Raw genomic sequence first — 16,686 nt, 5'->3', positions numbered from 1 at the left:
ACACAGTATCCCCAGGGATCTTTTTTCTTTAAAGATTATACTTATTTATTTTTAGAGAGAGGGGAAGGGAAGGAGAAAAAGAGGGAGAAAAACATCAATGTGTGGTTGCCTCTCATGCACCCCCTACAGGGAACCTGGCCTGCAAACCAGGCACATGCCCTGACTGGGAATCAAACCAGCTACCCTTGGTTCACAGGATCGTGCTCAATCCACTGACCTACACCAGCCAGGACCCCAGGGATCTTTTAAAAATGTAAATCAGAACCTACACCTCTCTCAATAAAACTCATAGAACAGGGTCTTGCACTACTCAGAATAAAATGAAAATTTCCCCTGCGGACTTCCCTGGCCTCACCTACCTCTGCACACCTGCTGCCTTTCTCCAGCCACTCTGGATATTTTCTTCTTCTCTATTTTCTTGAATAGCACACACTCATTCCTGCCTCAGGTCTTCACTCTTGCTTTTTGCCTCAGCCTAGAAACCTCATGCCCCAGATCTCTTCCTCCCTGACCAGCCCTCCTACCTGGAACAGCTTTCCTGCCCCTCTCCACATTATCCTGCTGAGTTTTCAGGAGAGCACTTATTATTGTACGAAATTATTCTTTTTGCTTACCTGTTTTTGATGCTCATTGTCTATCTGTCCCCAAAAGCATGAAAGCCCCATGAGCCAAAGGACTTATCTGCCTCATGCACCTCTGGAATCCTACCACCAGGAACACATTCCAGCATAGGATGTGTTTTTTGAAAGAATGAACAAGTTTAAATCAAAGTAGCACACAGTTACGGGGTGATCTAGAAGCTCAAATTTATTGCAACATCACAGTTACTTAAAAACCATAGTTCTACATTGTACAGAAGACTCCTCCTTTTCTTATTAAAAATGCAAGATAGAACTTAGTTAACATCATACAGGTCTATCTGCTTCATTTTCACACTGATACAGAATCTGTTTTTCAATGATCTGGATAATTGGCTTTAATGGAAGAAGAGCATTATGAAAATGAGAAAATTCAACTGTCCCAATTTTAATTGGAACATAGGTTCAAGAACGTGGGTTCTTGAAATCAGTATGAATATTGGTGCTTCTCAAACACTATTGATAACTACTGATTGTTCATTCTTTAAGAATATGGTAAGAGCATCAGCTGGGAGAAGAAAGCTATACAAAGTCAAATTTCTTTTTTTATGTTTTATTGTTTATGCTGTTATAGTTATTCACATTATTTACTTCTTTGCCCCCCTCTCTTCCCTGCTTGCCCCCCATTTTTATAGTCAATTTCTTATAGAAAGGCAAAAGATGATGACAAGCATCAGTTTTGTTAGTTATCTAAGTGGCAAGCTAACCCCCTTGGAAAGGGACACCAACAATAATCATTGAAATGACCACACCAGCTCCCCTCAAAGACACCTGGCGAAGGGAAGCTGTCGCCACTGACCCACAAGGACAAGGAAGCACACTGCAGTGATCGAAACGACAGGAGTTTAGGATTTCTAATGACTATAACCACCTCCTCACAACACACCGTTGTGCTCAGATTTTCCCAGATTTGGTTGCATCTGGAGCTCTTCTGACACAGCGATGTTTCACTGGTCCCCGAAAACATGCTAAAGATGGGTATTACAACCTCGGGAAACACAAGCCTTTCTCAGCCCCTGCACCTTCTCTGAGGAGTAGAGCGAGACTGCCAGCGCTCAGGGTAAGTTAGAATGTTTTTCGGCTGAGCCATGGAAAAAAAAGGAGGTCCTATTGTATTCTTTTTAATATTTTATTTATTTATTTTCAGAGAGAGGGGAAGGAAAGGAGAAAGAGAGAGAGAGAAACAGTGTGTGGTTGCCTCTCATGTGTCCCCCACTGGGAACTGGCCTGCAACCCAGGCATGTGCCCTGACTGGGAATCGAACCGCGATCGCATGGTTCGCAGGCCCGCGCTCAATCTGCTGAGCTACACCAGCCAGGGCCCTATTGTATTTTTCTATCACTGTGAATATGAAATAGCTACTAAGGCTAACGGAAGCTTTATGTGAATCTCAGGATGGAAATCTTCAAAACAATGAAAAGTCATCTTAGCTGCATGTAGCTGACTCGCTCCTATATTACATGTGTCAGGAAAGGATTATGAGCGGTTTGATCACAAAATTTTTTCTTGATCTCATTTTAAGGCAGTCATGGCTTAGCAGTTTGCCATTTTATACATGGCTTAGCGGTTTCATCCCTTTATTATCTGACAAATTATTTAAATTGATGTCTAGTTCTACAAAAGACCAAGATTTCAAAAATAGAAAGACAACCAAGTATTTAAAGATAGTAGGCAATAGATAGTGTTAAAAATGATTACAGATAAATAAATCTTAGGCCACATCCCACCAGTAGACAGGTTCTCAGAAAAGGAAGCTGAACAATGAGTGACAACCAGAGAAGAAGTTACAAGGTCACGGGAGCCCTGAGTGTCTCCCGGAGGATCTGTAAGGTATCTCTGCAGCCACGCCGTCTGCTGCGGTGTACGGACTGCAGGTTCACCTGAGGCGGGTCACAGAATCCTGAGGGGTTAGTGTGTTATTGGTAAACCTGGAAGAACAATGCCGAGCCCTTTTAAAGTCGCCGTGCCACAGGGGCACAACACTTCCACGTGAGAGTCAGAACTAAGAGGCGACGTGGTGAGAAGGATTTTCTTGTCCTTCCAGCTGCTTCAATACCTACAGGAGAAGGAGAACTAAACCCATTATATTTGGTGAGCATTCACTAAACTTGCACATTTTTTTAAAAGAACATAAAAGGAATGAGGAGAAAACTGATCAATCTAAGGTAATTGGGGAAGATAACCAGATAATGAAGGGATAAAAATCTTCCATTGCAACAAACTAGAAGAGATTATTTATGTACATTCACAAGTAGATGAGCTCCAGATGTATTTTTTTTTAATCTACTTTTCCCCAGGTGTTTTTCTGCTTAATAAACATAACATCCAAGTTGGAATATTGTTGAAGCATTGAATCACCTAAATTTTGGCGATGCTCTTCTTCTGCTGTTAACTGTTTGAAGCTGTTTCTCAATAAGGCAGCCACTACTGGAATCATCAGCACACAGGCTTGGCAGAGCCAGAAAGAAAAAGTACAGTCCACAGATTTGTTTCTTTTGTTTTCCCAAAACAGAATCTCATAAAAAAATATGCCCTCCAATCCTGTCACTATGTAGCTGACAGAAAGAGAAATTCTGCTCCTGTTCAAAACTCGGAGCATTAAACCCATTTCTTAACGCCACTGAGAAGCTGTGTAGCTCCAGGAAGTTGTGAGGTGCCATTGCAAGTGTCCAGGCTGTATCCAGGCAGAATAATCAGTCAATCAAACCTCCAGTTTTGGGGGCCAACTTGGAAAAGCACACAGAACAAGTTCGACTTCACTGCCAAGATCATTTCCAGGACATTGGCTAATTAATTATAAAAGCTTTTTCAAAACAAATCTGAGCCTGGCAACCTTTTTTTCCTACCTAAACAGAGAAAAAGCAAGTTAAAAATTTAAAGGCCTAAATTTATTGTGGGTTTTTCTGACATAGCTTTATCTTCTATGAATGTCCATCTTCTCCTCACTCTTTATATATGAAGTTAATAAAATAGTGGATGGAGGAACTAGAACTATTAGTTTGAAAACTCTACTGTGGGTTGTAGAAGAAATCATGGGTCAATTACAATGAAAACTCTACTGTGGGTTGTAGAAGAAATCATGGGTCAGTTACAAAGCTTCTCTTCAAACTCTTTTGTGAGAAACAAAGAACAGAGCATCTTCCTTCTTGGTAGGTACGAACAGTTCATTGCACTAACTATGTCTATAATATTAGATGGATATTTACTACTTACTCTACGTTTTAATAGACGAATATCCAACTAACAAAACTGCATTACCTTTGCCCAAAGCACACCCAAGAGTTAACAATTACCAGAATGTCTTAGCCTTTTTAATCACTGTACTTTTCACAAAGTATCTCATTTAATCCTCATGCTAACCTGAGGTAGGGATTATTATTACTATTTTAAAGCCAATACAACTATCGTTACTAGATTAAATTACCCCAAAGAATACACCTGTAGAGGCTGGGGTCAATATTCTTAACTCCAGTGTTCTGAACTTCAAATCCCTTCACAAACTGCCTCATCGTTCCCAGACAAAAAAGTGCACAAAAACCATCTGCACATATTGGTTCATTCTCAGTTTGGGAATTATCATTTCTAATCTTTTCCCAGCATCTTCTAGATATACATATAGTCTTACGCTTCAAACAAGCAAGAATTCTTGGCTTACCTGGTCCTTCTCCGGCTTGTCGGAAATGTCGTTCAGACTGGAGGAAGTCAGATCCCTATGGGTCATGCCTGGGCTACCTGAGAAAACAGAAGAAAATCCTAATTAAAGACTTCTTTGCAAAAACACAGAGACTTCGGCTGCATATTTTGTCAGTGCTAGTAGATGACAATGGGCATGGTGATGATGCTTTACCTATGTCCAGGTTAAATGAAAAGTATGAAAAATCCCAAATAACCTATGGAAGTTTTCTGCCAGTCTCTAATTTAAGATTTTAAACTTTGAAAGAAGCATCAAAAACAATGAACATAAAAATAAACTTATTCCTGGTCTGGTTTGGTTTTTGTCACAGCCTTTCACACACACATCCGAATCCGCTCAGAGCCCTTCCTTTTCCCACCCCCTGCAGAGACGGGCTTCTTCCCTCACACGGGCACAGGCCGTCCTCTCCCCCAGGCCCCTGCAGTCCTTCCTAGGACACTCCTCATTAAAATCAACCCAAAAAGCCATTAGGGTCCCCTTCTCTAGCTAACATTTTGATCAAGAATATTTCTCCTTAGTAGAAAAATATGCAGCTAACAAAATGTCCATTGATCCAGAATCCCTGTTCTTTGCCCAAAAATGGTGTTATCACAGGCTCCCCTTACTTTTTCCATTCCCATTTGCCAGACAACAGTAAGTGTACCCTTTCTTCCCCCTTAACATGCCAAATTTCTTATTCAAGTGAAGGGGTGGTTTCCTCAGGGATGCTTTGGAAACCAAGCTCTCTGACAACACAGCTGCTGAGCAGAAAATCCACCGGCAATACAGTCAGTGCCTTTAGACACTGTCAGACAAGAACGGGAGGAAGGACATCTCAGTGAATGAGAGACCAGTTTCAAATAACTGTGTTAACCAACAGACAACTGAACTTCCCTTCTACAGCTGGACCTGAAATTTTTAGGCTTACTAAGCAAAAGAGTCACTTTTCAAAGCCAGGATGCTTGCCCCAGCCCATGCAGGATGCTGAGTAATGCATTCATCCTTAATCCTCAATGCATCTGAGTCGGCTGGTCTTCACACCAAGAGGACAAAGGTTGGCTTAAAAAAATAGCACAGAAGTTCAAGCACAGCTTCATATTTGCTTCCAAATAATTCTTTAGATTACAGACTAATTCCTTCAGATCAAAACTTCAACACATAATTTTACAAGAGGCTATAATCTACTTCTAATAATTTAATGTCTATGTAACAGCAGCTCTTTAAATAATATAATTGACTTTAACTACTAGATCAGAAAAACCATAATTTTCTTGAACTGGCAAGACAGGATGTTTTCCGCTCCGTCGCGTTTCAGTGAGTAAGCATGTTCTAGATCACTTAAACCCTTTACCTGGTGGGATATTTTACTTTAGGAAAGTTTGAGCACAGGGCATTTTTTGAGGGAGGAAAACATCTGAAAAAATGCTTTACAAGCAAAATTGAAAGAACTTTGAAGGCCACATTTTCTACTTTGAAATGCACACAGGTTACTAATGTCCCCGAGTACAAACGATGCCAGGTACAAACATAAATGCCCCAAAATAATGCTGGATTTAACACTAAGAGGAAATGAGGAGTATATATAGTTTTATACTTTACAAGAAAAACAGAACCAGTTGCCCTGGCCAGGCGGCTCAGTTGGCTGGTTGGAGCATCATCCTGTCCACCAAAAATGTTGCGGGTCTGAGCCCCAGTCAGAGCACATACCTATGTTGCAGGTTTGATCCCTGGTCAGAAAGTGTACAGGAAGCAACCAATCAATATTTCTCACATCGGTGTTTCTCTCTTTCTCTCTCATCAACAAACAAAACCAGTTATTTGATCTATAATGGGTGAAAATTCTACCTGAGTAAGTAAATGGATCTAAACTATATATCCCTGAGGCAGAGAAGGCTTAGCAATCCTAAATTAGAAGTGGCTTAGGTAAATGCTTAGATAAGACTAATTTCTAATTATAAAGCAATCATATTAAGTGGAAGTACAGAAATAAATTGAAAGCAACCTTTTATTAAGTAATTTAAATTTCCTGGGCAATATCCTAAAGTCACTGATTTGCTTTGGAAGCTCTTCATAAATACTGCAAGGGTACATTTCAACCCAAGCACTGTTCTGACTGCTGCAAGATCTGAAGAGGTAGAAGTCAAATGAATACAGTTTTCACTGTAATGGTGATCCTGACTGATGTCACAACTTTTCCAGGAAACCTCATATACCGTCTCATCCTTTCTGTCATTTCTGAAAGACAGTTACAGTGTGGCTATCTATACTTGCACTGCGTGTGGGGAAGAAAGGGGCACAAGTCCAAGGAAAAGGTAGGAATCAGATGGAGAAGAGGCCAGTGTTAAGAAATAATCAAATCTAATGTTCCTCCTAACCTTATCTTATTCTCATGAATAAAGGTAGTATTGATAAAACTTGTGTGTAAAAGTAAAATTAGTAATAGCCCCTAATATGTAACTTTGTAATACACTGGAAGAATTCTGAAGTCAACACTTCTAGGTAAGCCACGAGCAAGATGATCAGCATTCTTCAATCTTACCTATTTCCCTCCCTAGCATCTCCTCTCTCCTACACCCTAACCCCTTGAACAAAGACAAATGCTTCCCAATGCAATGCTTCCTAAAAGGTGGTCCCCAGACCAATAGCATCAGCATCCCATGAGCACTTGTTAGAAATGCCAATTCCTGGGACTCAACCCAGACCAACTACATGAAAACTGGGAGTATGAGGCTTAGCAATGTGGGTATTAACAAGCCTTGTAAGTGATTCTGAAACATGCTTAAAGTTTGAGACCTACTGCTCAAAATAAATCTGTTACCTTAACCATAGGATATCCCAGTCAGAATCTCAGTTGAAAGGTGCTTATGTAAGTGGAAGTAGCCAGGGTGGCAGCTAAGATAACCTTACTCTCCTCCACACTACTGCTCCAAACTCTTGCATCTCCAGCAAATCATTAAATTAGCATGCTTGCCACATAAGCACACAAAAATGATCAGACTTGGCTTTTCCTCTAAATCCTCACCTACACTATCAAATAAATAAATTACTTTATTTTGGAAGATCACTATTTAATCAGCCTTTTCCAGAAACATCTATCCAATTCAAAAAGATAAGACAAGAGCCAAAATAGATTACAGACCAGATTATATCTGGGAATCAGAAATGTGTGCACAGCATTTCAGCAAACCCAGAAGCCATTACACAACAGATCCCTAACAACTCCATTCTGTTGTGGAGACTTCGTGCCTGACATTCAATAAGACACAGTGTCAGAATAAACCAGTGCTTTCTATTTAGAGTTTTGTGCTATAAAGTAAACTCATTATACTGCAATTGTAAGTGAGTAGGGTAGTAGAGAAAAACACCACCTTGTCTCAAAAAGCTATGTTACGAGGATAGCCTGTAGCATGCTGATTGTTGAGGCGGCAGTGGTGATGATTTCCTTACTCAAAGCTACCACCAGTTAGACCCTTTCCATCTAAAATCCAGGGCATACAGATGTCTGAAAACTGCTCTTGGTCCAAAGAAACTTTGCTTTTATAAGCTTCAGCTTTTGAAAAAGAGGGAAGGACCAGCCTCCTGTGCATAATTATAATGAATTCCCATATCACTGTTTTCTTGCCATGAGAAAAAGCTTTGGAGAATCACATTCTCAAGCAGTTTCACACAACCAAAACCAATTTCATTTTCAAAGTACCCACTTGGCAGGGACATACTGTTTTCTATAAAAATTAATTGCATTCTGTATTAGGTCTGATAATCATTGCTATTCTTTAGCACACATGGAGCAACTCATAAAGTCCTCTGCAATTATATCTATTAAATACAATAAAAAGGGGTGAGGAGAATGTACAGCATAGCAAGAGGATGACATTTAAATGTGTACATAGTAGATAAAAATGTAAATATGTATGTAATGTAATGACATGCGCACACCTCATGCCTTTTTAACGAGCCAAGAGAGAACCTAGGGACAAATTAAAAGAAAGATCAAATGCGCTATGAAATAAACTAATTTTTTACTCTTACCAATAATTAAATATTTTAGCATAAAATTAAGTAAGGTCACTTACATATAATGGACATTTAAGCAAATGTGGACATAAATGTCAGAAAGTTCAGAGCCATAAGTATGATTTGAACTACTTGGGACCACAAAATGAATAATAACTGTGGTTCCAGAATAATGCAGGCTAACGTGTTGTCCCCCAGCAACTCACTGGTACTCTCCCCCCGCCGCTTGTTGGGACAATGGGTAGCAATCTACCAGAGAATGTCTATATCTAAGATTAAGGGTCAACTGATCTTGATTACTAGGCACTTTAACTTACATTATCTTAATCCTCATATAAACACTTTGAGTTAGTGTTATTATTTCCACTTTAACATAAACAAAATGAACTGCAAGGAGGTTAAATGTATGGTCACAAAGCAAATGATAAAAACATAATTTAAATCTGGATCTCTTAATACCAATCCCCCTGCCTCTGAGTGGAAAAAAATGGCCTATGTTACTTATACAAATAAACACACAAACATCATCACTCCTAATGAAAAGTTAAGGTATAACTACAAAGAATATATTCTATTTCCATGCTAATTGTATGTATTACAATATCACTAATAATGCTTAAGGTAGATATGTCCATGGTTTCCAATTCTAGTTGTTCCCCAAAACGAAATTTCCAATTCTTTGTTGTTTTGATTTCCATAAAAAAAAGTGGGGGGAGGATATTCAATTTAGCTACTCTGCCACAGAGATTAAATAGTAACCCCAAACCACAGCTCTATAACAAAGAAGAAATCATGCTAAAAACAATAGCAATGTAATATGAAAACAATAATGCCACGTGCTTCTGACTGCGCTAATTCATAATCATAGCCAAGTGTTCGTAATATTCCACAGTGATCGTACAGCCAGTTCTGCACTGTTTCCATACCGGTTTTCCACATTTTGGGTTACTGCAACTGCAGTTTCTCCCCACTTCAACCACTAAATCAGGATACAAGACGGGAGAATAAATCGCGATAAGAGTGACTGAAAAAGTCTAGAAGGAATGGCTAAAAGATAAGCTTGGATTTTGCCAGACCAGTTTTCTAGTTTTCCATGGTGACAGAATTTCAAGAGCACTCCCTACCAAAAATAATAATAAAATAAGCATGCCACTAAAAACTCCAACTCGATCTCATTCCCTGCCTCCAAATAAAATACAGAAGCATTTAGAATATAAATATTAGACTCAGGAAACTTAAAAATATTATCAGAAGGAGCTCTCTGAAGCAATTTCATAACTAGGAGAAAAATCAATTTGGATATTTTTGTTTCTTTCAATTGCAATTATCTTTTGCTTAAAGAATTTTTGCTGTTTGTTTATGATTTAATACACGATAAACTCAAGAGTCCAGAGCCAAGGCCTTCGGTTTACCTTGTTCATGGTTGTAGCCTCTGAGTTTGGCACAAGTGGCACTTAATAAATATTTGTGAATGAGTGAATGATACCAACTGGGTATCATTTTACCTCCATTTTGAGTTACTACTATAAACACTGCTGTTCCAAGTCCATTTCCTATGGAGGGAGGCGCCGTGTGCACACTCCAAGAGCCTCAGACTTGGAAAGCTTTGGAATAAATAAGGAAGAAGTCTGTGGCTGGCCCAGAACTAACAGAATGACAAGGCTCTGCCAAAGTAGCTTAAACCCTGTCCGTCATTCGTGGAACAGAATGTAAGAAACAATAAAGGGCAGGGAAAAAAACAATGAGAGAAGTAAGGGGGCGTGTCAGTACCTCAGTGACAGGAAAGGATGGCCTTGGGTAAAAAGTTTGGGGAAAGAAACAATTCAAATCATGTGATGGATTGACTTGGAAAGTGAGGCAAATTTGGAGGAAGGAAGAAAACATGAAAGGATCCAAATAACTATCAAAGAATGTGAGTAAAGTCCTAGCCTAAAGCTGAAATCATCCCTAATGTATGGGACGAAGGTAATGGAGAAGACGTCCTGGCTGAGGGAACTGGAAGTGTGCAGAGGCCAAACCACAACAAAACCAACACCTGCGTCAATGAGTCCCCACAGCGAATATTCTTTTAGTTTGAAAACCATTCTCTACCCCTTTGAGACCTCAGCTTGCCACGCGCCCCTCGATAATCTCTCCAACCTCAGCCACCTTGGCCCCGTTCTCACCTGTTTTCCAGTTTTCTGACCATTCTGTGGGCTTTCCTGGAGACTCAGTGTCGGGTCTTGGACATCTCAATGTCAAGTACACAAGATTTCATCTCGTCTAATTCTTTTAAAATTTCAATCAGCACAAGGAAAATGCCCTCACCATGGAGACTCCTGTTTTTATAATATTGCACTGGATATTTAATTTCTATTATACTCTAAAATAGACAGTAGACGGTTTTTATTAAAAAAAGCATTCTGTTCTCTTTCTACATGCAGACACATAGAAAAGATATTTAAAAGACCTCTACTCCGCTGAAGAAACATTCAGAGACAAACAGAGACTGGAAAGCTTACTGAATAGGGAATGTTCATAAACTACTTCAAGGAATCTGTGGTCCTTGTGATTACATATAGTATTTCCGATCTTATAATAGTTCTTTCTCTATGTCACATGTACACACAAAAACTACAAATAATGAACAATCAGTTATTCTGTCCAAAGAATATAAGTAGAAATATATAAAATAATATGTAACCTTATCTCACAATAATAAAAAGAAAAGAATACCATCAGCAAGCCTATGCTGTCTTGTGAAAGGACAAGTGGGAAAGACCAACAGCAGCTTATGACAGAAGTAAACAAACATCTCACTGCCTTATTTCCACACAGGCACTGACCCAAAGTCATTTTCCTAAATGCCCCGAAGCCAATTTAAGGAGGTATTTCCAACAGCTTCCCACAGCCACGCCCTTCCAAGCACTTGTAGTAGTGCTTGCTTTCATTAGTTGGGCCTACTCTTCTGTATCTACGTGTAGATACCAAGGCTAAGCTACAGTAAAATTCTGCTAATTCAGATTAATAGAGAAATTCTCTGAACTGATGAAGTGTCTAAATCTAAAATAACTTCCAAAGGCTACAGATTCAACTTAGCATATGACTTAGCACATGGATTTATCCCTGTCCCTTCCTAGGGTCTGTTAAAAAGATAGAGTGAAAAATATAAATATATAAAATCACATTAATTTTAAAAACTAGTAGAAAACCAACGGAAACAAGAAAACTTTCTGAAAAAAGAAGAGCAGATGGAGTATTAGAACCTGATATTATGTGTAGTATATAAAAATTCCAGTGTAAAACATGTACAAAGAGGCATGCAGTCACAAAAGAGAGGTTCCCTGCAAAACTCCAAAGGAGCTCCACGCTGGAAGAGGCCAAATATAATAGAGGCTGAAAGGGATGAGTTTATGGAAACTCTATGCACAGAAAGTTTACCACCACCCCAGTGGGCGGAGCACGCAGCAGCTATTTACACTACAGGGCTCTTCCCTAAAGAGGGGTTAGAAAAGACAAGGGTAATTAATGTAGGTGTTTATAACTCCAAGCAAAATCTTCTGAATTTCTAGAATTTAGGAGACACCTCAGGATAACATTTTCTACTCACTCAAAAACAAATCCTCTTTCTTAAATATAAATGAATTACTGAGGATCGTCAGATATTTGAGAAAGCCCAAGACTAAAACACATATCAAAACAAACCAAAAGCCCCATACAACTTCAACAAAAGAAATATAATTTTAAAAATTCAAATAAAATTCTTACTGGTCTGCAGAGAGATTTGAGAAGCTATTATATTTCATACAACACAAAGAGGATGTTGTAAAAATAGAATAAGCAAAATGTTTTAGAGTTACAAGTACTTCTAAGGACTATTTATGATTACAAAAAAAATAAAACAATACAGAGGTTAGAAAACAAAATTGAGAAAAAATTCCAAAAAAGTAAGTGTAGAGGAGGATGCCCCCTAAAAAACCAACTGAGAATAACAATCAGATGGACAGAGGCTTTACTCCAGGAAAGCCAACCCCTGACTATTGGGAGTCCTGCTAAGCCAGAATAAGGAATCGAAGATGAGGATATTATTAAAGAATATATACCAAAGCTAAAGGACATGTTTCTTTAAATCACAAGGGTCCCTGGAGAAAAATAAACAAACAAACCACACACACAATCCAGCCCTGTATGGAAGTGAATCACGGTGAAACTTCACAATGCCAAAAATGAAGAGAATAACATATGATTTTCTATCTAAAGAAGAAAATAAGAATCAAACTTTGGAATTCTCTTCAGCAACCCAGAATCATAGAAGAGAACAGAGCCATGCCTTCAAAGTTCTGGAAAGAAAATTATTTTCAACCTAGAATCCTATATTCTCCAAATAATAAAATATTTTAAAAAACAAAGTATGAAACTTTTAAGGGATTATAAAATTTAAAGTCAATTGTTACATGCCCTTTCATACAAAGTTACTTGCAGTGTGATTTACCAAAATGAAAAAACAGACTAAAAAAAAAAAAGAGAGTGTACGATCTGGAACTCAGGAGAAGAGGAAAGTAAATGCCAGGACAGTGGCTGTGCGGCAGGTCTGGAGGCCCCGGTGTCTCCTGCAGCAGGAGGTGATGCAGGGGGAGGGTGACAAGGAGAGATGGATGGAGGGATGGATCTGCAGAAAGGTGGTGTCTACAGGGTTTCCTAGCATCCTTGAGATACTAAAAAAGGCTGGTAATACAGCAACACTAGGTGATTCTCAAGAATGAAATTTAAAACTCCAGGTTAAAAAAATGTACAAAAGAGAAAATGCAATTATAGCCCATTATACAGCTTTAGAGTAAACTACATTTGTATAGTCATAATAACATAAATGTTGTTATGGATTTCTGACTTTAGAATCAACCAACAGAAAAAGTACAGGTTGTATTTATATAGAGAGACAAGAATATAAATCTAATATAAACGGTAGAAGGACCTACGACAGAAGCCTGGAAGTGAAAGTAGTGAGGAGAAGGGCAAGGATGGACAGGGGAGCTAATATCCTTTACTTCAAGTAAGAAGTCTAACTAGCCCACCAATACTTAGCTAATTAATTAATTAATTTAAAGCTAATTATAGAGACATGAAGATATTCATAACAATTTTTAATTAAACAATTTAAAGAATTCCAACCACAGGGAATATATCCAAAGGAACTCAAAACACTAACTTGAAAGAACATAAGCACCCCTATGTTCATTGCAGCATTATTTACAATTGCCAAGATATGGAAGCAGCCCAAGTGTCCATCAGTAGATGAGTGGATAAAACAACTATGGGACATTTACACAATGAAATACTACTTGGCAGTAAAGAAGAAGAAAGTTTTAGCCTTTGTGACAGTACGGATGGATCTGGAGAAAATTATGCTAAGTGAGATAAGCCAACTAGAGAAAGACAAATACCATATGATTCACTCATATGTGGAATCTAACGAACAAACTGAACTAACAAGGAAAACGAGGACAGACTCATAGATGGAGAGCAGGCTGACAGCTGGTGGGGGAGGAGGTTGCAGTGGAGGGAGGGGTTGAGCAGAAAGGAAAAAGGACTCAGGGACATGGACTACAGTGTGGTGAACCCTGGGGACAGAGGACTATAAGGGGACGAAATGATAGTGGGAAAAATTACAATAAAGATTAAATCAACCAACCAATCAAAAAATTAAACAATTTAAAGAATTAAAAGTGGTTGCTATGAGGGCAGGGCTGGGAATGTGGAAGATAAAGCAAAGCAGTAATACTTTAATAAAAATATAATACATGTCTATTTATCATATAATAAATGTTATTAAGTCTACTTTATTTTTAATTACTTGAGATTAAGTTGAAGCATTACTGTTTACTATACAATCTTTAGAGATATAATGAAATCAAATTTTAATATAAACATTGAGATAAAAATGTGAAAGAGTTTAAAGTCACTTTTAAGTAGTATTTACATAGCACATGAAATACTTATACTACTTTTTAAATTACAGCAAGGGAAATTTTCCCTGAAGATTCTGTCTGAATTACTCAAGACTCACACCTATGGCTTTAGTTAACAAAAACCCTTATATCTGAAAAGTATACACAGATAAAAAAGCATGTGCAGAAAAGCAAGGTCCTTCATGCGCAGCCAAATCAATAGAGAGATGGATGTCGATATCAATGTCAATACAGACGGTTTATGAGTATTGGATGTAAGCATAGGTAGAGACAGAGGCATAAACTTTAGAAGAGTGATAGGCACATTGTCTGGGCCTCCTCTTACTAATGCAGCCCCTCCCCACTGCTCTTAACTCACACAGTGATTTGGAAAAAGCCATTCAAATTGGTTTTCTGGTGCAGTAACTCCCATGACCTTGACGATGTACGTCCAATTAGTTAATGTGCATTGGGCAATCAATGATCACAGGTCACCCCAACTCAAAGAGCAGCCTACAGAAAAAGACACAAACATCTCTGGGCCCTTAATGCCAGGATCCCCCCAGTGGCCCTGAAGTCTCTCCACATTTAAGTACTGTGTGTCTGAGCGAGAGCAAAGGCATGGGACGGCACCTTCCCTGGTGTGCACCTGCTCACACCCTCCTTTTCTCCTCCTTGGAGAGGTTGATTACACAGTCAGCGGAAGTGACCTCTAGGTTCCAAAGGATGTGGTAGCTTTGAGGCCTCGAGTGATACTAGTGGGACTACGGGGAATTTGGTCAGCACTACAATGGGCTCAGGATTTCCCTCTTATTGAAAAGCCCAGGCTGAACTGAGATGCTTGCAGTTCCAAGTTGATACTATCCTACAAAATCACTGCTGGTCCTCTAGCTCTGAGAAATCCCAAGAGCAAGGGGCTTTAACTCCGAGTCACAGACTTGGATGACAGCAACTGCCACAGCCCCCAGTGTTCTGACTGGTGGGCGGGGTGAGGGGGCAGAGTGTGGTGGTTTGTGCCTCACCTCTCTCAGATGAACTGAGTGGGTCCATAAGGAGAAATACAGAAAGAACCCCAGAGATAATCTGTCAGCACAATATCATGGAAAGATAAAGTCAGAAGATGAAAAGATTATAAAATGGAAGTAATGACCCTTTACAGGACTGTTGAAAGGCTTAAGCAAAGAAACATGTAAGCAAGGGTCCTGTGAAGATGTTCAGTAAATGGTCATCTTTTCTCTTCTTCCCTCTGGCCTGCAACCACAGGCATAAATCCCCTCTGAGCTCAAGATCCTCAGGAAACTATGAAGTCCAATCACCATGGTAGGATCCCACCACGTACCATTCCCCAGCCTAAGAAGATGAGTTTAGAGAACTGAAAGGTTGCAGCTGGGTGTTGAAATGATCTGAGCTGAATCAAGAAATGAGGACTGAGGCCTAACCGTAGCCATTATTCATCACACAGAGAGAGGGTGTGCAGTGACTTCAGGCAAATCAAAGTTGGAGAGCTCCTAGGAAAAGGGTTAGATGTTTCACTGAGCACAGAGGTCGTTTATAAATATTTACTTGAGAAACTGATACAGTATGTACCCAGCTTATTTATGTGTGTGTTACATCATGGTGAGAGAAAGTTCTTCAGGCAATCTCTACTGTTTTCTGAAGAGACTGTGGTCTTAGTTCATTCTAGCACCTGTCTCTGATGTGAAGGCAACACACACCTTTCCAGTATTTACCACTACGGTGGTATGAGGAATGAAGTGAGTGGGACAGGAGCAAACAGTAAAATATATAAAGTCTCAAACAACAACCCCAAAAAGATGCAGACACTCCAAGAATGTTTCAACTGGCTCTAGTTATGCTGTTTATCAATTGCTTAAATCACTGGGCAAAGATGCTTTCCAGTAAACGTATTTTCTGCTAAACCAACGTGAAGAGGAAAAGCAGAGAATGAGGGGGAAAAAACTCGTATCAGTAATAACTTGACTCAGTATCAAAACTTTAGGCTTCAGAAATTTGTCTAGTACAATATACTGGAATTTTCTCATAGATGCACATTATCTCTAGAGCTAGAATACAATACAGATGATGTAAGTTTAAATGCCCCACAGGGTAGACACTCTGAAAGGTGTGTTATTACAGATGTGGCTCATAGAGCGACAGAACTAAAAAACACCTGGAGATCATAACCAAGTTCTTTCCCAGGAGTGTTTCTTTTACAACATCAGACAGGGCCAGTCTCTTAACGTCTGCTCACATACTTTGGATGTCAGGAAACTTGCCACATAATGAGAGAATCAATCTCATTGTAACAAAGCTCATACCTACATGTGGTAAATTTCTCAGGTAAGCAGTAGTAGTATGTGGATGGATGAAGAGACTATACATGCCACCCAAAGCACTCCCATGCTCAGAAAGAGCTGGCTTTCATTTCAATAGACAT

At 39.1% G+C, this 16,686-nt stretch overlaps 1 protein-coding gene across 6 annotated transcripts in view; it reads right to left on the bottom strand.

Annotated features, from left to right (window-relative positions):
• Positions 1-16,686, bottom strand: part of SLC4A4 (solute carrier family 4 member 4) — a 321,040-nt gene that overhangs the window by 123,011 nt on the left and 181,343 nt on the right. For all 6 annotated transcript variants that reach the window (XM_053655652.1, XM_053655653.1, XM_037148610.2 and 3 more), the window contains one exon: positions 4,294-4,370. In XM_053655652.1, the coding sequence (XP_053511627.1) occupies positions 4,294-4,370 (77 nt within the window). The remainder of the gene's footprint in view (positions 1-4,293; positions 4,371-16,686) is intronic.

This window comes from Artibeus jamaicensis, unplaced genomic scaffold (genome assembly GCF_021234435.1).
Source record: "Artibeus jamaicensis isolate MK-2021 breed Jamaican fruit bat unplaced genomic scaffold, CSHL_Jam_final scaffold_1031, whole genome shotgun sequence".
In the NCBI taxonomy this organism is placed as follows: Eukaryota; Metazoa; Chordata; class Mammalia; order Chiroptera; family Phyllostomidae; genus Artibeus; species Artibeus jamaicensis.
Note: the sequence above shows the minus strand (reverse complement) of the source record. Positions and strands in the feature narration are given on the sequence as shown.